The sequence below is a fragment of the Coturnix japonica genome, chromosome 9, assembly GCF_001577835.2.
Source record: "Coturnix japonica isolate 7356 chromosome 9, Coturnix japonica 2.1, whole genome shotgun sequence".
NCBI lineage: Eukaryota > Metazoa > Chordata > Aves > Galliformes > Phasianidae > Coturnix > Coturnix japonica.
This window is the reverse complement of record NC_029524.1, coordinates 13324572-13346546: the sequence shown is the minus strand read 5'-3', so window position 1 is coordinate 13346546 and position 21975 is coordinate 13324572. Positions and strand designations below refer to the sequence as shown.

Sequence of the window (21975 nt, the reverse complement as noted above, 5' to 3'; positions counted from 1 at the left end):
CTTCAACCCCCTCTCAGCCCCAGTGCTGCCTTTTGGCTGAAGCTGCTGCTTCAGTCCCAGAGCTGTGCCAAGGCCTTGAAAGCAGAAAAACAGAACTGAGGAGCAATGGCTGGAACCAACCAACAGCACCATGGACGCAGGACCCAGTCTGTGTTACTCTTCTCCAGTGTTTGCCCCCAAATGGCACTATGGAGCAGGGAGGGGATGTGCTGCTGGCACTGGAGCTGCAAAAGGGATCAGTTTGTCAGTCACCCCTTCCAGCTGAGTTTGCTTTTTTTGTTCCCAAAGGCACGTCATGCTGGTGGCAGAGTAGATGACACAGCTCTGTGCCCCCGCAGTCTTGTGAGAGCAGAGCACAGAAGGGGCATCCTTAATGGCAGACCCTTGTAAGCAATATGTACAGGAAGCCATTGGCATGAACAAGAGCCAGGGCTGATGTTGAGATACTGCTGCACTGTGGGACTTGCAGCCTCCTTGGGGGTAGGAAGGGGAAATGGGGGGTGGCAGCTCAGCTACTCCCCCTTTACAAGGGCCGTTACGCAAATTGAAAGGAGCCAGGAAACCAGCTGAGAGGCCGTGGGGGGCCAAAGTGAGGCTCAATTTCCCCTCTTGCCTCTGAGTCACCACAGCTTTCCTGGCCGAGACACCACTTTGGTTCCTGCCCGGAGCAGAAGCTCTTTCCACTGTTGCTGGTGCCACTGTGGCCTGGGTTAGAGCTGGAGTCACTGCAGTGGTGGTGGGACAGTGAGCATTAGTCCAAGGGCTTGGCTATAGTCTGGTCTCCTGACAGTCACCGTGCTGGGGGCACTTTGTTGCCCCTGCAGCCTTTGTATCCTCCTTCCCCACCTGCCATCCCGTGCTGAGAGCAGCACACATTTGGAAACACAAACACGGTCAGTTCCCTTCCTGCCTGTTGGCTTCCTCTGCTCGTGGCCTTGCTTTGCGGAGCAACTTCCTAAGAAAACAAAGCAAAGGTTGTGCTTTGCTTGTATGTTTGCACAGGCGTACACACACACACACACACACACACACACACACACATGTACACACGTGTGGCTGGTGCTTTTCTAATAAACTTTGACCACATTTCCATCCCAGTGGATGGAGGGGCAGAAATGTGCAAACATGCTCAGGTCAGCAGGGCTGGGCAAAGTGCAGCTGTGGGAGGTGGAGGGGTAGATTCTCCTTTCTGGGCTGCCCTGCAGCACAACCCCATATTAGACAACAAAAAAGCCTTTGCGGTGGGAAGCTGAGCAGCTGCCTGGAATTAGGGTAGTGGGGCACGGGGAAGGCAAAGCAGCCTTGGGGTTGTTATGAGGGCTGTGCTGTGCTCTGCTGGGGGCTGAGTGCTGCCCTGGCGCTGAGCCTGACTGTGATGGCTCTGTGTGCAGCAGTGATAGCACGCTGCTGGGATGGCAGGTTGGTGTGGCCCTGCAGTGGCACCCTCCTGGGGGTCCCAAATGCCTATTGCTGCTGTCATCATTGCTGGGACCCCTCCAGCACAGTGCTGTCCTCAGCATTTCCCATCCTGACCAGGAAACGGAGTGTTCTGCTTCATGGACGATGCTGTGGGTGCATCATTTGTGCTGTCCCTATTACTGTGCTGCATGGCAGAGGTGGGCGCCCTGTGTGTCCCTGCACACACGTTGGGGACATGGCTTCCTGCTCCGAGCCCTTCAGTGGGAGGTGGGCACAGAGCATCGTGCTGGCACGGCACTGTGCTGCCCAGCCCCTACACATGGAAGGATGGAAGGGAACGGCATGTTTAATATGTTTAATGCCCGCACGCCATCCCATGCGGCAGGACGGGATGCGCGGGGCAGTGCCGTAGGCCGCGGCTCTTTGTTTCCCCCCCTTCGCCTCAGTCCTCCATGATGTGGAGAGAGCGGGCGAGGCTGGCGCTGTGAAATGGCGGCCGAGGGAGGCGGGGATCGGGGGGGGGGAGGAGGAGGACGGAGGTGGGGAAGGCCGGGCGCCATGCGGCCTACCCGAGCGCAGCCACACAAAAGGCTGCAGGGAAAACACGGAGGGCAGCGGGACGCCGTGCGGAGCGGCCTCCACGGCACGGGGACAGCAGCGTCCCCACCGCGCTGCTCTGCAGCATCTCCGGGGTCACCCTGCAGCCATTGGGGTCAGCGCTGCCCCTCCGTGGCTGCTGGGGGATGGAAATGTCTCAGTGAGGTCGCACAGCCCAGTGGGGTGAAACCCCTTGTGTACGGGGGGGTGGGGGACACGGGGGCAGATGGGTGGGTGGGCACATGGCTTCTGCTCTGTTACCCCCAACTGCGTTGCCAAAGCAACCCCATCTCTTGTCCCCTTGTTGCCGTGCCTGGCAGTGGGTTCTGGCTGCCTCTGCTGCTTCTCCCTGCCCCGCTTTGGGGCCGTCCTGCATTGCAGTACAGCAGCCATATGCCCCTCTGTGCCCATAGATGGGACAAAGCCGTGCTGGGAAAACTCAGCAAGTCAGGACACAAAGCTGCTTTGTGCCCCACGCTTTGTCTTAAAGGCACAATGTCTCTTTTTGGGGTGGCTGGAAAAAGTGGGGCTGCGGGTCTCACGCCTTTAGAGATCTGCACACCCCATAGGGATTGCCCACCTAGCAGCAATGAGAGGATGCTAAAGGGGTCCCTTATGTTCTGGGGATGGGGCCCGTCCTAGGAGAGAGGTTTGCACAACCATGAAAACCCCAGTCCTCAAGCAGGTCTGGCCTCCCCAGCCAGTCAGGCTGGTTTCAAGGTGCTGCAGGGTCAGGCTGGCCCCAATCCCCCTACCTGGCCCCAATAGCTGCTCATCAAGGTCCACCCAGACCCACTGCCTTCCTGGGGTGGGGATGGCAGTGCTGGGGCGAGGAGCGGAGGACAGCTGTGCTCCAGCTGCAATGAGGGGCTGGGCTGGTGGTGGGAGGGACTGGGACCATTGCCTAGTGCCTGTTGCTTTGTGCTGGGGGGGCCGTGAGGGGACAGAGGCTGACCCACATGCATGGGGCAGTGCTATCCCTTAAACTCACAGTGCTGGGAGGGGGCACAGAGCAGAAATCCCTGCTCCCTCCACTCCTTGCTGTTAGCTGTGATGAAGTTGCTCAGGTCTCAGCCTAGTTGCAATGAACAAGGAGAGAAGGGGGGGGAGGTTCGTGCCAGGGCCCCAATCCCACAGCTCACACAGCCCAGGGTGAGAACACCCCATTGTCCCCCACCCTGCATCCCTCCGTGGGGCACAGGTTTGGGTGCCTTCTGATGGAACCTACCTACAGCTCACTGCTGCCCACCCGTGCTCTCCTGCATGAGCCCCCTATGTCTGTGCGCAGCCCTGGGTGGGCACATGTGCACACACACACCCTGTCCTTGCACACGCACTTTGCACACTTGTTCACCCATGCGAGGATGGGAGTCACATCCTGCACAGTGCTCTGCAGGGCTTTGGCCTCCAGCCCAGCTCACACAACCGGAGATGGAAAAAGCTAAATTAAGAGGCTGCCGGGACAAGGGAAACACAATCAGACGCACACACAGGCAGACGGGCTCACAGCTTGTATTGATAAGTTCCTTTTTTGACATATTTTTCAGGGCTGTGAGCTGGGGCTGGGCACTAAGATAGGGAGAGGACTGAAAAACCCTGTGGTCAAAAAGTGTGGACCGCATCAGCTGCCTTTGGGTGCTCCCTCCCTCCCAGTGGACACTGCAGGACTCGGATCTGGCAAAAATGGAAACAGCAAAACAGGCTGGGCCGGCATCCAGGGCTGCTCAGTGTTAATTAATCTGTGCTGCGATGCAATCCGCCCTCAGCCCCACAACATCCCAACATAGGCATGGCTTCAGCTGCAGAACTCTTTGCTCAGTTTTAGGAAGGAGGAGGTACAGCCACTGTCCCATCACCATTTCCCAGTGGCCATCCCGCTGTGTGTGTGACTCTGGCTATGGGGCTGTAGCTCTCCTTGCTCCACAGCTCCCCAAAACCCAGCAGGACCCCATGGATCCCACAAGACAGGTGGAATCCCTGCTTGTCCCGTGTCTTCTGATGAGGTGGGAAAGGAATACTCACTTTGGTGCAATGGGGACTGTGGTAGAGCCCCATAGCCTGGCCATCCCCAAGCAAAGGACCCAGTGTCGGGGTGTGTTGCAGCTCTGCTGTTTCTTTCTTCTCCTGCCCGTTTATTTTTATCCCTGGCACAGGATGGGGATGGCTGGAGCTGTGCCAGAGCTGCAGCTGCTGTTGGTTTGGGGGGTGAGGGCTGGAAGCTGGGCGCCACTCAGGGTCTGCCTTGGGGCAGCACTCGGGGTCTGCTTTGGGGCAGCACTCGGGGTCTGCTTTGGGGCAGCACTCGGGGTCTGATTTGGGGCAGCACTCGGGGTCTACTTTGGGGCAGTGAGAGGTGTCCCCATGGCTCGGGGTTGGGGACAGCAGCTCCACCCAGCAGAGTTTAATCCCGGAGTCCTGGGATGGGGGAAAGCAGCGTCCTCCATGGGAGGAGGTCCCGGAATGGGGCTGGGCCGGGGGGTGCCAGGTTTTGGGGCAGGGATGGGGCGCGGGGCAGAGCTGGAGGTAGGGGCGGGGGCAGCCGGCACTGCTGTGACTCAGCTGGGGGTGGCAGCCGGGAGGTGTTTGTGTTTAGTTTCTAACGTTACCGTTTCCACAGCACCGGGAAACGGGCCCGAACCCCGGGGGCCGTGGGGAGCCGGGCTGGGGCAGCGGGGCGGGGGGGGTGGAGGGGGGGTCACTCACAGCGGCTGCTCACGCCGCAACAGCTAAAAATACCAAAATACCTCGGGCTATTGTCGCCAGTAACAAAGCGCCCGGCGTATTTTTAGCGTTATCTCCGCCGCCCTCCGGGGAGCGCTCCGCCCGCAGAGCCGCCCCTGTGCCTCAGTTTCCCTCGTGTGCACCGTCCCCTCCGCTGTCCGCTCTGCTCCAGCCCTGGCAGAGGACGGATGCGATGAGTTGGACGGGTGTCACCGGGTCTCTTAAGAGTGACAAGACAGGCTGGGGAGCGTCCCATTGCTGTCCCCTTTTCATAGCGTTCATCCCCAAGGCTCAGCAGCAGGAGGCAGCAGCACGGCCTCGCTCAGTGGGATCTGGCATCGCTCCTCGGGCTGCAGTGAGCTGGCGCGGTCTCAGCTCAGCACCGGGGATGGCCGTGCCAGCCTGCGAGGGCTCTGCCAGGATCTGGGCACAGCCCCAGCCCCGAAATGCCAGGATAACACTGGATTTGTTCAGATTTCCCTGCTGGAATGAGAAGGAGGGAGCTTTAACTCTCCTTTTCCCTGCCAGCGTGGTTCGGCTCGGCGGCACGGAAGGGATGGGAGTGGGTCAAACACAGCAGGGATGGGGCTGTGACTCCACTTCCACCCGTCCCCTAAAAGTCACCCATACACCATAGCTCGAGTAGGAAGCTGGGACTGCCCCTCTGCTCCTCACGTTCCCCCTCTATCCTCCAGATAGTCCCAGCACGTCCCTTATGGCACACTTGGTCTCAGGGGGGATGTACGGCCCCATCCCCTGCCCCGTGCCCCCTTGGCACCCGGCCCTGCTCTCAGCTCGGGGCTGTGAGCCCAGGGCACAGCAATCACCCCCTTCACTGATGACTGCGGGGGGCTATTGCAAAAGGTAAGGAAATAAGGGGTGAAACGTACCCCGGAGGGACTGGGACCCCCAGTTTCCCCATGGGACTGGGTCTGGTGGGGACTGAGGGTGTGCCCGGGGGGGGGAAAGGGGGGGTCATCTGTACCCCTGGAAGTGACAGCAGGGACATCCCGCGGGAGGCAGGGATTTAAGGGCGGGTAGAAAGGGATCCGATAAACCCCGACCTGCGCACAGATGTGCGGGAGTGGTGGGGGCGGAGGGGCTATCGGACACGGTTCCCGTGGGAGAGAGGATGTGGAGGGGGCAGATTTTGCAGAGGAGGGGAGGAGCGGCGGCGCCGGCTCCGGCGGTCCCGACACTTGGGCGGCCCCGGCGCGGCGGAGGCTCCGGTACCGCTGTGATTTCGGAGCGGCGCAACGGAGGAAGAGGCGGCGGGAGCAGGCAGGCAAGCGGCTGTGGGACTGCAGCCCCCTCCCAACTGCGGCACCCCCAGCCCACAGCACTGCCCACGCAACCGGAGGGATTTGCTGGGGGGGTGTGAATTCCCAAAGGTTTATTTTTTGGGGGGGTTGGCCTAGGGGTGTATGCGATCCCCTGGTGGGATGGGGCCGGATTTAGGGTTTGCAAGGAACAAAGGATTGGGGGTGTGGAGGCAGTGGAAAAATACTGGCAGGGCGGTTGTAGGGCTGGGGGACACCGTGCCCGGAGCATTGCGCTGCACTGTGGGCTCTGCGGGGTGTAGGGGTGTGCCCGTCCCTATAGGAGGGAGCAAGGGGAATGAGCCCCCACAACCCCCCAGTCATTGTACCGCAGCGTTGGGAGTACAGAGGGAATGCAGGATTTGGGATACCTGGAGTGAGGCATGGGGTGGGAGCAGAAGAGCGTGCGAGTGTGTGCGTGGGCATGAGGGTGCTGTGCGGGGTCTGTGGGGTGGGTTTAGGAGTGTTTGTATTTGTAATGGGAGTTTAGAAGGGCAGCGGGGGGTTGGGGTGGCATGGCGGGCAGATGAGCAGTGCCGGGGGCTGGTGTTGCTTTCTGCCTGGGAGCCCTGCACTGAGGCTGCTGGAAGCCTACAGCTCCTGGCGAGCCCTGTACCCAATGTACCACTGCCACAGAGACCCCAAGGCTTCACCTCGGCTTTCCTTCAGCCTGATTCCTGCAAGGCTGAGGACAGAGGGACGCTTTGGCTTTGTCATGAGGCTCCTTTCCAGCCCCAGCTCTGAACATACCAGCCAGGTGCCATCTCATCCCTGAGTCCCTCTCTCTCTTTTTTTTACCCAAAAATGGGAGCTGTGCCACTCCCCATCCTGCTGCGAGTGGGTGGCATCTGGGTGGGGACAATGGAGATCAGAGTGCAGGATAAAGCTGAGCCTATTTTTATCCTGCAAAGTAATTACCAGAGCCTTCCAGTCCTTAATCTGCTGAGCGCACCCTGGCACGATTGGGTCCCTCCCTGAGCCTGGCAACAGTGCTCCTGTCACACGTCTCCTGCGTCAGAGCCCAGTAAACTCCCACCCGAGGCACCTCCACGATTGGGAATGAGGAGCTCATTTTGGGGCTGGGAGAGAGGTCTCACCTCCCACCCCTGGGTGCCCCAGTCCCTGCACTGAGACTGGTGGGGCTCCAGCTGTGTGAAAGCACTAAATCCAGAGTGTTTTCCCTATGGCTGCCTTAGAAGGTTTCTACCTGCAATGCACGGCTTCCACCAGGGCTACAGGTCCCTCTCCACTGAGCAGGGGTGGCTCCGGCTGCTGGTGCCAAGTCCCCACTGGCTCCATTCCCAGCCTCTCCCCATCCCATCACTCTGCTCTGGCTTGCTGAAGAACCTGTTCCATAGCTCCTGCCACGAGTGGAAATTATGGGCTGTATTTGGAGCAGTGCTTCTCACCCAGTGCAGAGGGACCTCTTCATCCACATATCTGCAGCCAGCTCCAGGGAGGGATATTTGGGACTCTGTGGGATCCTCTGGGGACCTCACGTCACCATTGTTGGATATTTGGCAGCACCCCTCGCTCCATCCATCCCAGCACACAACAGCAAGCACTAAGTTATCAGTGTGCCACACTAAACCACTGCTGTCATGAGGCAGGAGCTGATGTGGAAGTTCAGGGTGACTCCAGCAATGCTTCTGTCCCTGCCTGGAGGGATGCAGTGGGCTGTGAAGCATCTGCCAGCACCGATGGCCATAAAAGGTCCTGAAAGAGAAAGCCCAGGCGGGATCATCTGGGATGTGGGAATGGGGCCCAGGGTGGGATGGGGTGGTGGCACACAGTGTCCCTTCCCTGCTGCCCATTTGGGATCTGCATCACCTCCCACATGGGGCTCAAGGGGACAATGCCACCCATTCATTGGGGCACCTGGGTGGTGGGAGTGAAGGGCACGCAGTGAGTTTCCCCCGACCCCACAGCCTCACCCCACAGACAATGGTTCCCTTTGACGGGGTTTTATGTGTCCAGCCCCCTCCTTGCCACCCAGCCGGTGACATTTACCACCTCCACGTTCACAAGGGGACTCAAAGGTCATCAGATGTGCCGTGGAATCACAAAGCACAACTGGCCCCCTCTGTGCTCTCCTGTTTGGGGTCCAATGGTGGGGAACAAGGGATGAAGGAAGATGAAACGGGGACCTTTTCCATTCTGGTGACATTTGATCTTTCTGAGATGGACCCATTGCTACCCCGGGGGTACCTCACTGTGAGTACAACACCACGGAGTTCCAGCCTCTATGGGATATACCATGACTTCTACCCCTCCAGAAAGGCCCCTGCACCCAACTCCTGCCCCATCACACCCCCAGGGCAGTTCCCCCAGGAGCCGGGTGAGCAGCCTCGTTCCTCCTGGCCGCCTCCATTGGGTCCTTGGAAACACAACCCCTAGTAAACAGGCAGTCTGAGAGCTTAAAGGGAAATGAATGCTTTAGGGGAATGCAAAGGGTGCGTGGGGTCGTGAGAACGAGCACAGCCGTGCCTGGAGGTGGGTGCCTGCAGCGCGACGGGGCGGTTGATCAGGATCCGAGTCCTGCAGGGTGCAGATGCTGCTCTGCTCTTTGGCTTCACTAGAAGCTTGGGGACAGCCAGGGAAGGTGACACAGGGCACAGAGCCTGGGGGGGGGGGTATAAGGGCACGGGGTGCGCTGTGCAATGGGATGCACATTACGTAGGATGCAGAGTGCACATGACGCGGGGTGTAGGGCGCACTGTACGTGGGACGGGGGTGCTCGTGGTAGGGAGGATGAACAGTTCAGCCCATTTCCCCCCCCCCACCTTCGTGCTGAGCCCGTTTCTCCTCCCACCCCCTGCAGTTGGCTGACGCGGGCTGACGTCCCTATATTATGCTGATTTATGCGGGTTAACCCTTTCCTCGCCGTTCCAGGGGGCTCCGGTGGTGGTGGTGGTGGTAGGGGGGGGGTTGGTCCCGGGACCCCGCCCGGTGCTGCCGTTGTCTCCCCACCCCCCGCGGGTTTCCATGAGAACAGGACCGGGATGATGTCAGCGGTTGCTACGCGACAGCGTGAGGTCATTGTCGCCACGGCGACGGGATGGGGAGGGGGGGGCATAAGGGGGCGGGGGTGGGGGGGCAATACGGGGCCTGAGGGAGGAGGGATGGCCAAGGGGGGGGGAGGGGGGACAGGACGACAGGAGTGATCCCCAGGGGAACAGCAGGAGCTTCTCATTACAACGGGAAAGGGGGGGGGGGGGGGAAGGAAGAAAAACAAAACAAAAATACAGCTATTTATTAATTAATTTCTTTATTTTTGGCACGGTGTGAGTCGTTATTATTTTTGGAAGTGCTAACAGCCAACAGGATGACCATTTGGGGACAGCCTTTGGGCCCTGCAGGCTGGGCTGCGTGGGGAGGGGGATATGAGGGGGGGGGGCTGAAGGGGGGGGAGTGAAGGGGTGCTCGGCCCCATCCCGATCAATGGGACATCCGTTTCTCTGTGTCCTCCATTCACCTCCTTCCTGTGGTCAAACCCCAGCCCGTGGTGGATGTGGTGGTACCTAAAGTGACTTAGCGAGGGATGAGCAGGGATGGGGATGGAGAAGCTGAGCTTAGGGCAGCCCGGGTCTCAGCACCCCTCAGGGAAACAGTGCCAAACCTGAGCCCCCATATGACATAGATGGGGTCCCCCAAAGTGATGTTGTACCCCACAGAGGTGTGTTTGGGTCAGAGCTCAGCTTCTGGGCTATTCCTTAAGGGACCTTTGAGAACAATCTTCCTCCCACCCCGTGGAGGGAAGGGGTGAGGGCAGCCCCCACCCGTAGGGTGCTTCCAGGCGGGCTGTGGGACAAGGGCGACAGATGGAGGAGGGCAGACGGAGACCCTGCACGCTGTGATGGGATCTTGGCTCGCTCCTCGCTGAGCAGCTGCTGAGCCGATGGGGCTGCTGGGAGAGGGAGGGATGGGGGACGTGGGTGATTCCCTAATGTGGGACAGCTGGGGGGGGGACGGGACACGAGCTCTGCTGCCAGAAGCGCTGGGCTGGGAGGTGTGTTTTGGGGAGGGGATGAACTGCGTGCATCGCTGCCGTGTCAGAGCCCATGGGCTGCTGCGGACACCACGGAGAAGACCCCGACCTTAAGGCCAGCGTCCAGACCTCGTGCATCTCCTCTTCTGCACCCGTGGGATGGAGAAGCCATCGGTTCAGCTCGTGGTTAGGGGTTCATTTGGGGCAATGTCTGTATCTCCTTCCCACCGCCTCGCGTCCCCAGGCGCTGCCCGCTGCTCCCGTGTCCCCTCGGTCACTCGTGCTGCTCCTCGCTCCCACGCGTGTCCACCAGAGGGAGCCAGCGAGCCACGAATCGGAACCGCCGACCACGGACACCGGGCCAGGAGGCGCATGGGGTTGTCCCCCCTCCTATGGGTGTCCCATATGGGGACCCTATGGCTGGGTTGGGAAGGATGCTCCTGGTGCTCTCCCAGCATCTCCCGTGTGCTCACTGGTTCTCAGGCTCTGCAAGTGGGGTGGGAATAACCACCAGATGGGAGCGGGGGGAAAGGCAGAGGAGAAACCTCATTGCATTGTGCCAGAGGAAAATCTCCCCCATTTGCTGAGGGTTTGCTCAGTTATTTACAGCCTGGCACTCGTGGCGGCCACATGGGGTGGGATTTGCAGTGGTCCTGTGTGAATCGGGAGCTTTATTTTGGCTGAACACAAGCGGGTGGCATCAGGCTGCTGCTCAGGACTGCTGCCATCAGCCTGGCACAGTCAGGAAGGAAATCCCATCCAAGTACATGGATGCACACATGTCCTCAGTACTCTCCTCTGGAGCTGCTGGCAAGCAAGTGAGCCCAGCCTGGCCCCTTCCCAGCCCCATCTTTGGGGGGGCTCTGGGACTGCAGGAATGGGCTGGGGGCTGTAGGAATGGGCAGTAGGGCAGGGGGTGGTTGTTGCTCGCGTGCTGGAAGAGGAGGTGGCAGGATGGGGTGACCAGCTGAATGTGTTTCCTTTGCAGTCAACAGAAGGAAGCTGTGCTCCAAGCATCTCCTCCAGCCCATGGGAACTTCCTTCCCTCACCCACCAGAAGCCACAGCACTACCATTCCTGCTGCTATAGCACGGGGCTGGCAGTGATGCTGTGCACCCAGCCATCACCCACTTGCATGGAATAACCTGATGGGGCTGCTGAGGTCTGATTTGCCCATGAGAGGTAGGGTTGGGCTTCCCCTGTGCTGCAGGTGAGATGCTCCATTGGTTACTCTGTACTTTCTGAGTGTGGAAATCGGGCTGAGAGCCTCTAATCTCTATCCACTTGGACACAACTACCATACCTAATCTTCCATCACTTGGCTGTCCCCAGGGCTCTGCTAACATCTGGAGCTGCCTGGGGTCCACGGTACCCCAGAGTGGATTCCATGTGGTCATACTAACATGCACGGGTTCATTGAGCCTGTTAGCATCCCCTAACATAGAATCATTAAGTTGGGAACAGACCTTGAATATCACCAAGTCCAACCACCAGCCCACCCCCACCGTGACCACTGACCACATCCCTCAGTGCCACATCCAGGGCTGATGACTCCACCACCTCCCTGGGCAGCCAGTGCCCCACTGCTCTTTGTGAGAAGATGCAGAGAGAACACCTCATCCCACCCTGCGCTGTGTGGAACCCCATCTCCACCATCCCCACATCCCCATCCCTCAGCCTGGCCATGTGCCGGAGCAGAGTGCACACAGAGATGCTCTGCAAAGGGCTTCAGGGGCACACACAGACCGTGCTGCTCACTCCTCTCCCTCTGGCTTCTGTCCCTGTTTGCTGCCGTGCTGTTCTTCATGGTGATGTTGTTGCTCTTTGTGGCTGGTGGGGCTGATCTTAAGTGAGTCATTATGTGGCAAATGGGATCCAATCACAGCAACATTATTTCCTCGCCCGGTGTTCTTTGCAAATGAGATTTTGCAGAACTTGGAACATTTATTTTTTCTTTTCCTTCCAGCCAAAGGCCTCTTCCCAGCCCCATTTAAAAGCCCACGGATTGGGTGTGGGATAGAATGAATATTTACCGCGGGGCTCACAGGGCAGTGAGCTAATAAACACTCTGGCAATCAATCCTGGAGGAGCAGCCGCACCTGGAGTGCGCCAGTGAATGCAGAGCTGCTGCGAGTGAGGGCTGGGGAGAGGCCGTCCCTGCTTCTCAATGCTCATTTCTCTGCTTTGGTGACTCACACGGGAGAAGGTTTGGAAAGGAATAAATAGAGCCCATAAAGTGTCTCGCTGATGCTTGGGAGGATGCCCTGGGTCTGTGCTCTGTCTCAATGATCCAGAGGAGGTCGTGCTGGAGCGGAGTGATGCCCAAAACACTGTGGGTTGGGCAGCACGTTCTTGGCTGATGGAATGCTCCCTGGGATCAGAACCAAGAGCCCTTTACCAAGAGCAGCTCTCGAGCATCACTGGTGCTCAGTGATGTCATGGGCCTTCTCCCTTTCCTGCCTATGGCTGAGTGCATCCCCAAGTCCTGTTGGAGCCCTGTAAGAGCCCTGCTCTCCTGCCAGGTGCAGAGGCACTTGTCTGTGCCGGCCCTGATTAGCAGAATGATGGTTGCCATGGAGCCCCAGTTACTGCTCTGCACCCCAGTAGACCCAGGGGGGAGGAACACGTGGAGTAGAGGCCAATTGCACTCTTCCCAGAAAGCTGATTGCTTTTATCCCAGCCGACATCTCAATGGGCCTTTCATTCATTTCCTTTCTACTTTCAGTCCGAGGTTTGGGAGGAAAAAAAGAACTGTCCCCTCCTGGGATCTCAAAGATGGGCTGGGAGAAGCTCATGGGGTGACCTGGGGCAGAGCATCCCGAGTGCTGTCCTGCATTCCATAGGATCCCACATCACTTCGGGGCTTACAGTGTCCCCTGGCGGTCATGGGGACAGTCCGGGAGAGATGCTCCTTATAATCTGTATCAGCCAGGTAGGGTTAATGCAGTCAAGTGCCTGACAAGGGGAATGGGATGGAGAGCCGTTCCCCATACACAGCTCCTCCTCTTTATGGAGCAGTAATGGAACAGGAGTTGCCATCTTCCGATGATTTCATTCATCAGAAAATTGGAAAGCGGAATGGATTGCTCTGAAGTGCTGCTGGGCCCACAGGGGACACTTAGCAGGAAACAAATATTGAGGGGTAAAAATGGGAAGCAGCATGCAGTTGCTGGGAGGCACAAACCCTTCCCAAGAGCTGCAGTGATGGAGAGGTTTTCAGGAATGCTCCCTCTTTGAGGTGGCCTTTGTGGACCCATCATGGATCCATCCCAGCCTTGGGTGTGGATGGGGAGAATGCAGCCCGGGCATCAGCAGGGAGAAAAACCTGTGCCTCCTCCAGGCTAGCAGTGCCCAGATACAGGTGCTGAATGCAGTGAGTTGCACTGGGGCTCAGCCTGGGTTTCAGAGGTAACACAGGACAGGAGGCATAAAGTCTGTCCTGGTAGATCTGTCCTGCCTGCTCTTTTCCATCTCCTCCAAGATCCCTGCTTTGCCTGCTCAAACCCAGCCCTGCTGGATTCTCTCCCAGCTCCATCCTCTTTGTGCACAGCCAGGATGGAACAAAGATGGGATGGACAGAGGAAGGTCCCAAGGATGATAACACCTTTCAAGGTCCTACCTCGAGTGCTGGGTCTCTGGATCACTACCAACCCCTTGACACCCTCAAGGGGACAAAGGGTGATGCTGGCCGTGGGTGCATGTCTTCAGCTGTACAGCCAAAGTGCCATGGAGCCACAGCAGGGCAGAGACCTCAGACTCTACACATTACCTCCTGAGCTTGTGTGGTGGGAGGACAAGGGGAGACCCCTGTTAACTGGAGGCAGCAACACAGTGCAGTTGGAGGCAGGGACGGGGATCCTGGGGGCTGCTGGAACCACCTCCAGAGATGATGATGACCACATATTCAAACGGAGCCACTGGAGCAGGATTCGAGCTGGGTGCTCAGCTGCTCCTCCGGCTGGAAGTTGAGCTGAAACTGACTTGAAGAAGAAGAAGAGGAGGAAAAAAAGAAAAGCACAGACTTTTGGAGAGAGGGGACGGGCAGCCTGTCATGGTGCACGGGGACATGTGAACGCATGGGGTGTGTGGGGGGTGTGCGTGTGCACGTGTCTGCATGCCTGCAGAGCCGGGTTGTTACAGTGCAGAGGACGGGCAGACGGACAAACAGACACACAGGATCGCAGACAGACTGACGGACAGGCAGCAGGAGGGATCCGAGCCCGGCTCATAGCGAGAGCTGATGCCGCGATCGCAGCAGTGATGGGCTCCAGCTCGGGCAGCGCTCCGCAGCCGGCGGTGGGGAGGACCCAGGGGTCGCACATCTGGGAGCCCGGGGACCCCGAGCAGCCGCTGGTTCCGTCTGCGCCCTCCCTGCAGAATTCCGTCCAACTCCGGCCCCCGCGCCCGCTAGTGTCGGCAGAGCAGCGCTGATCGATGCCTCCTTCACTACGCAAATGGCAAATCACCGCGTTGTGAAGGCTGCTGGTGGGGATGGAGACGGCCGTGCTGCCCTCCCCCGGGACTCACTCGAGTCAATGGAGTTTATGACTTTAACGTATTTCCTCTCCCCTCCTGAAGAGCATCTCCTCCGCGGTGCCGCTTTGCCGGTCTGGGCACTGGGTTTGGGGACGAGAGGAAGACCCCTGGGAGCCCCCCGCTGACGGAGGAGAGCAGCAGCTGGCGGAGAGGGGCAGCGGGCTGCCGAGATCTGAGCTCCAAGTGGAAAGCGGGATTCCTTTCTCCTGCCTCTTAAGGCAGCGACGTCTCCATCCCCTCCTTCGCTCCCTCCCCGTCCGACCCTGTCTGACATAGGGGTGCTGGGACCTCATCCTGCCTTCGGAGCTTCCCGGCGAGACGTAAGTTCTTCCTGGGGAGGAGGATGAATTTTCCCCTTGCCTATTTCACCTCTCAGCCCCTCTGCACGGGGAGCTGGAGCTGGGGCAATGCATGATGCGGTCCGGGGTTGGCTTCGGGGCTGTGTCCTGTGGGATAAGTGAAGAGGGGACAGCCCTGCCACAGTGTCCCCACAGCTGGGACAAAGGGACCACAGTCAGGTGAGGGAACTGCCAGGGCTGTTTGTAGATGGGACGTGGGGCAAGGGGAGCTTGGGGTTCCTATAGGGGGAGGTTTGGAAAAATTTGGGTGCTTTCCCAGTGGAAAAGCTTTTGCTGGGGCAGGATGGGGGTGCTGAGTTGTGGTGATCAGCAAAGTCTTGGAACCCCAATGGGAAGAGAGGATCAGGCTCAGGAGCAGCAGAGGGTTTGGGAAAACACCCTGTGAACTGCCACGTCTCCCGCAGCCATGAATCCCTACATCATCTGCTCTGGCCCTGAGCTCCCCCTGCCCCAGCGAGACTTCCCCATGGAGCCCCCCAGCCCCGACCTCTGCAACAGGACTCAGCCTGGTGCTTTATTCGACCCCAAAGATGCCAACCTGACGGAGGAGCAGCTGCGGCATAAATACTTAGGGCCTCGGAGGTCCAACTTCTTCATCCCTGTCTGTGTGATCTACCTGCTGATCTTTGCTGTGGGGGCAGTGGGCAACACACTCACCTGCATCATCATCCTGCGGCACCGCTTCATGAGGACGCCCACAAATTACTACCTGTTCAGTCTGGCTGTGTCCGACCTGCTGGTGCTGCTGCTGGGGATGCCACTGGAGCTGTACGACATGTGGAGCAATTACCCCTTCCTGCTGGGGGCTGAGGGCTGTTACTTCAAAACGCTGCTCTTTGAGGCTGTCTGCTTCGCTTCCATCCTCAACGTCACCGCCCTGAGCGTGGAGCGCTACATTGCTGTGGTGCACCCACTCAAAGCTAAGTATGTGGTGACCAGGAACCACGCCAAGAGGGTCATCATCACCATCTGGGTGGTGTCAGTCATCTGTTCCATCCCCAACACCAGCATCCATGGGCTCCAACCTCTTTATGTGCCTGGCCGGGGCCGTGTGCCTGATTCGGAGATCTGCACTCTGGTGAAGCCACGCTTGATTTACAATCTCATCATCCAGATCACCACCATCGTCTTCTTCTTCCTGCCCATGGGCACCATCAGCATCCTCTACCTGCTCATCGGCCTGCAGCTCAAGAAAGAAAAGATGCTGGAGGCCCTGGGAGCCAAATCCAGTAGTGACAGTGACTATGACAGAGTCCGGAGACAGAAGAAAGTGAAGAGGAGACAGGTCACAAAGATGCTGTGTGAGTCTGAGAACAGGCAAAGCCAATGGGGGTGTTGGAAGGGTGCTGGGAGGAAGCAGAGGTCTTGGTCATCCTTGGTCATCCTGGAGGAAGGTCGTGGGGGCAAAGGCAGAGCTGGTGGCTGTGATCCAAGGGTGGGGTCTGCTTGTGGTGGCTCATCCAGGAGAGCCCTGGGTAAGAAAGGGGAAGGGACAAGGCTGGGGTGGTTAACCTGTCCCTCTGCTAACCCAGATTCCTCTGCCCTACAACCTTGGGGTGTTGTGGTTGTCTCCAGCCCTACTCCTTCCTATGAACATGAGGCTCTGACCTGAGGATCGACCAGAGCACCCCTCTGTCCCACTTCACTCCCATCCCTGTCCTTTCCCCCAGCAGCCCCTGGCTGCTTCTCCAGCACTGGAGCACCAAGTATGGTGACAGAAAAGGGCATCAGGATGTTGAGCCCCATACCCCACTAACAACAGCCCCTGTCTCCCTGCAGTTGTGCTGGTGGTGGTGTTCGGGATATGCTGGGCCCCCTTCCACACCGACCGCCTCGTTTGGAGCTTCATCTCCGCCTGGACTGGCCCCATGCTCCACATGTTCCAGTACGTCCACATCATTTCAGGCGTCTTCTTCTACCTGAGCTCAGCTGCCAACCCCATCCTCTACAACCTGATGTCCACCCGCTTCCGCGAGATGTTCAAGGAGGTGATGTGTCACCCCGGCCAGCGCCCACCAGGCTCATGCAGGCACTCACCCAGCGTCACCCACGCCACCACCCGCAGCACTGAGTGTGAGCCCATACCCAGTGCCAATGGGCTGCCCCTCTCTGATGCTGAGGAGTACGAGATGGAGGATATGGAGGAGATGGAAGAGATGGAGGAGATGGAGGGAGGCCAGGCTGTCACACATGCCACATCCCACTGCTGAACAGCACGAGGACATGGAGGAACCAAAACAGCTTCCCCACCATCAGCATCACCATCACCACGGCATTCACCTGCAGGTTTGAGGGGTGCAATGGGGCTGTGCATCACTGTGCTGTTCCACCAGGAACAGGGCTGGTTCTCGGCTGCTGCAGGGACACGGGGACCATCCCTTGCTTCACTATGCCCAGGTTGCAATGCATCCTCTCTGCTCAGCACTGGGGCCAGACAAAGCGAGGACACTGTGGTGTCACACGATCCCTTCATCCCCACCCTGCATGAGCTGTTCCTCACCCAAGAATCACAAATCAGAGCCATTCTCTCTCAATTTGTGCCCTAGTTGCATTCCTTGGGACCCAGACCCGTCCCCAGCACCCAGCCATCCTCCCACCTGCCGACAACACTGATGGGCACCATCCCTTTGTCCTCCTTCCTGCACATCCCCACACCTTGGCACAACAAAGTTGCCGTGGAAGGTGATGATGGCAGGAGCTCCTGCCCCTAAAGGCACCCTGAAATGTGCTGCCATGCCTCCATGGTTCTCCTGAGCCTTTGCTCACCTAAGGCAGGGAAAGTATGAGCAGGACACACAACGGATGTGGCCTCCCCCGGAATGGAGGCGATCAATCTGTCCCCAGACACGCTGCTGGGAAAATGTCACCAAATGCCACGTCAGGTGGGCAGGCAGGCAGGCCAGCTCCCCCCGGCTGGAGGGGCTGATCGATTCGCTGCCTGGGATCGATGCTGCTGCCATCCTGGTGTGCACAGGGTCCTCCCGTGGGATGGAATATCAGCGCTCCAAAATGCCGCCCCGTGGCTATCAGAGCAGGCTGAGCCTTTTCTTACACAACTTTCCCAGCCGCAGTTTTCTCCCAGCGAGGACGTGCACTCACAATCTCCCTCCTGTGCCCCTCTGACCCAACCCCAGCCTCACAGCCCCTGTCCCATTGGCAAAGCATTTCCCTTTGGGGTCTTGTTGTGCAGATGAATGTGGGGCTGCTGTAACCTCTGCCCTTCAGGATCCTCTCAGCTGCTCTCAGAGCACGTCGACGTGGCAAAGTGCATCCATCTCCATTCTTCCCCCTCTCTATCTCCCGTTGCTCCCGGTCCCAGGCAGCCACGGGTGGAAGTGACAGATGCCTCCTTGATGGCTGTTATTGCCCCATTAAGCCTCACACGGACACAACCCCAGCTGGAAACCTCTGGGGAATGGCTTTTTAATTGGCAGTCGATAGCATTTTATTGTGCAGCGACAGCAAGTGGAGTTTCAGGTCCGTCATGCCCTGGCTTGGGGCAGAAGTCAGGAGAATAAACACCTTGGCCAAGGGGCAGCAGAAAGTGATTCCCTTGGGTCCCCTGCTGTCCCCTGGCACAGCCATACTCCATGTGCCCCCTCCGCCTCCCCTTGGCTGCTCAGTTTGCTCTTTGATTTGCAGGAGGGGATGGTGGTGATGCTCCAGCAGTGTCTGTCAGGTGGTGATGCTGGGGCTGTTTAGAGGTGTTTGGGTTTCTTTATCACTCCAAATAGAATCTAAAGGCAAGCCTTACCTCTCCAGCCACTGCTCTGGGACAGCACACAGGGACAACCCTGTGACCAACCATGTCACTGTCCCTGCTGGGGGCTTGGCCAAATGCTTGTAGGTGTTGCACAGATACGTGGCTGGTGGTAAAGTGCTTCTGCAGGATTAATCAGAGGGATTACCCATGCTGGGAGCTATGCATGGAAGAGATGGTTGGGACAAGCTATGGATGAGTGATAGGGTCAGGGTTTGGGGCTGTGCAGGGACCCCCACATCTCCCACCCATGCTATCAGCCATGGATCAGACGTCCCCTGGGACAGCATGGCCATAGTGCTATGAGGTCCCCAGTGCAATGGGTTTGCTCTGAGTTTACTGGGTTTCCTCTGAGCTGGGGGACACAACTCGCTGTCCCCACAGTTTGGGACACGTGTCTGGCCCGAGCTCCGCACCACCACCTCCAAATGGTTCATTTCCCAAGAGCTGCTTCTCCAAAGTTGTCATCTGTCCTCTGAGATTTACAGCAGTGCCTTCCCAGCAGCCGATCCCATTGGAACCCGCTGCAGCCGAACCCCACGTGCTCACACCGCGGCACAGCAAATCCCCCCGGCTGTACAGCACCCCTTGATGGTGCCTCCAATACAAAGATTTATCACCTTCGCTGGGGGATTAAAAAGCAATTCATCTGCGAGGCTGCCCCAGCCTTGTAAGGCTTTTATGCTGGGGTTGTTTGCAACGGCCATGGCTTTTTTTCTTTCCTTGACAGAGCCAAAACTCAGTTTTACAGCAGTTTTCCCAGACGGCTGGAGCTATGATGGATGGCACTGGGAATGCCAGCAGATTCTTCACCACCCTTCCTCAAAAGCAGAGGGAGGGGCTGGTTTTTGCTTGCTTCACATGGCTGTCGGTGGGGGAAAGCTCACGTGGGCAGCATTTACAAAGCCCTCATGGCTGGATCTCTGGCCCATGGGCCACCTCCAAGAGAAGTCCATCACACTCACTGATGTTGGAGCTCAGGAAGGCCCAGGCAGGATGGAGCACCTTGCATTGTGAAAACGAAGGCTGTGATGTCCAGACTAGAAAAAGATAAAACTCATCTCATTTTCTACATATTTAGGACAGCCAAGGCAGAAACTCAAGAGCTGGCCCTGCAGCCAGGCAGTCACAGCAGCTTTAATTACCTGGCTTCATTGCTCCTTGCGTTCATTGAGACAGCCAGGGAAGTTTTATCTCCTCCTGTTGGGACAATTGAATGTGACACGTTGGAGAAAGCTGTCAGAGAGACAGAGCGGATTTCTCTCATTATCTTTCCTTTGCTGCCTGTCAGCTGCCAGCACGGCTGGAAAACGCAAAGGGAGAAATGCAAACCCCAAATACAATCCTATACAATACAATCCTCCCTTCTCCTGCTGCCCCACTGGCTCATATCTGTCCCCATGCACACTGACCCCACCAGCAGTTGGCCACCCTTAATTCCTCTTGCGATTTCCCTTCTAGTGCTTAGGTTCACCCTGTTTCCACTGGTTCCTCCTTTTGGAGCAGCTGTGAGTGACTTCAGGACGCTCTGCTCCTAAGTGCCATCCTCCTGCAGCTCCTTCAGCGCTCAGAGGGTTATGGCTGAAGTACAAAGCTGCATTAACACCATACCACCCACAGCCCGGAGGGCTCCTGCAACCTCACTGCAGTTTGCTTTTACACCACTTTTCTGAGCATGAAGCTCATTTCATCCTCAGAAAGGATTTTCTAGAGGAAACAGCTTCCTGAGCTCTCCATCCCAGGGCACAGACCCCAACATGTAACTTCCCAAAGCTGAACATAGCAATAAACTCTGCTAGGATGTCATTTCTCCCTCTCAGGATAACTGCTCTGCTGAGGCACGGCACACCCAGGGAGCCCATTCTCCTGGGTGAGGCAGAAAGTGACAACTGGATGTAAATTATATTAGCAAGGCCTTTTATTGGACAGATGCTACACGGTAGGACTATGGCAAGGGACAGGGAAAGTAATGAAAGCAAATGGTGCAGCACCGTGGGGAGACAAATCAAATAAGGGTCTGACAGCACGGTCTGCACTTGTTTGCTCTGAGGGAAATGGCTCTTGGCTCAGTGGGACACAACACAGCAGCGCTCAGCACCAGGTTGGTCCCATATCTGTGTCCCAGGCTGGTCCTCTTTGCTCCAGCCACAGGTTTTGGGGGTTCATTCATGAGATGACTGTGGGGACATTCCCTGGGGAACAGCAGCCGATGCTGGGTCACAGGGTCAGGTGCCACCCGGCCATTTCCAGGCACTGTTCTGCTTTCTGCCACACTGGTTCCTGGCTGTGCACTTTCTCTAGGGGCAGCTCTTTGCTTTGCAGGGTTCCCCCTCATCCACCTTAACAGCGTTTTTGCCACAAAAGCTGCTAAACCTGTTTTGGCCACATTACTTCACGCTGATGCTGCGAATGGCTGCAGCCCTGTCTTGGCCCAGGGGTGAGCTGTGCTGCAGAGCTGACACGGGCCTTTGCTGCACACTCAGGGCCGGCTCCTGCAGCACGTGAAGGGTGGGACTCTGAGTGACCATATCCCACACTAACGTGTGACGGACACAGTGAAGTCAGCAGTGCCCCCCTGTCCTTGCCCCATTCCTCCCTATGGCGTCAGCCTGCCTGCAGGCTACCAAGAGCCTCCCGGGTCCCCCCATGGTGCCTCCTACACCAAGTGTGACTTCATTCATTCACAGACCCCACATATTTTCTTTAGGTTTTCTCCGCCAGGTGAGGGGCTGTTCTCCTTAGAAGGGCAGAGGGGAAACAGGGCTGAGCCTGGAGCTACGGGAACAGGGCTGGACTCCAGTAACACCACACCAGATCGGGGGGGGGGTGAGGAGGGGGTAGGACCTCGGGACCATTCGCACCCAATTCTTCATGCACTGAAATAAAATCCCATAGGAATATCAGCTCCCAATGGACAAATTCAGCGTCATCCACAGTGCGGATGTGGATTATTTTTCTCTAGGGCTGGGGAGGGGGGAAATGGGGGAGAGAAAGGAAGGGGTGTGGGTGTGTGTGTGGGTGTAGGGGTCCTTCCATGTGAAGCCGCTCACTGCCCGATCAGGGCTCACAGCAGCGCTGTCACAATCAGGAACCGGAGCTGGATGAGGGTTAATAGCGGGGCTGAGGGGCACGGGCAGCACAGGGCAGACCCCGACCCTAACTCTGTGCTTTAGGAGCCCCTGAATAAAGCAGGAACCCCGCAATAAAGCAGCCACCCCAGCTGTCCCCCGTTCCGTTCCGGTCCCATCCCATCCCTGGCCGCATCCCCCATCCCCC

The 21975-nt window shown here is 58.0% G+C and overlaps 1 protein-coding gene and 1 long non-coding RNA gene across 2 annotated transcripts; one reads left to right on the top strand and one right to left on the bottom strand.

The window, feature by feature from the left end:
- Nucleotides 1–7427: 7427 nt before the first annotated feature.
- Nucleotides 7428–9096, bottom strand: LOC116653845. The gene is made up of 2 exons (XR_004308404.1): nucleotides 8869–9096; nucleotides 7428–7772 (listed from the first exon to the last, which is right to left on the bottom strand). It is a non-coding gene; the product is annotated as an uncharacterized LOC116653845 (long non-coding RNA).
- A 4473-nt stretch (nucleotides 9097–13569) lies between these two features.
- Nucleotides 13570–17473, top strand: NMUR1 (neuromedin U receptor 1). Its single transcript, XM_015871945.2, has 3 exons — nucleotides 13570–14900; nucleotides 15344–16240; nucleotides 16719–17473. Exons 2-3 carry the CDS (start codon nucleotides 15346–15348, stop codon nucleotides 17147–17149), a joined length of 1326 nt encoding a protein of 441 aa, XP_015727431.1. The 5' UTR covers nucleotides 13570–14900; nucleotides 15344–15345; the 3' UTR covers nucleotides 17150–17473.
- The last annotated feature ends 4502 nt before the right edge of the window (nucleotides 17474–21975 follow it).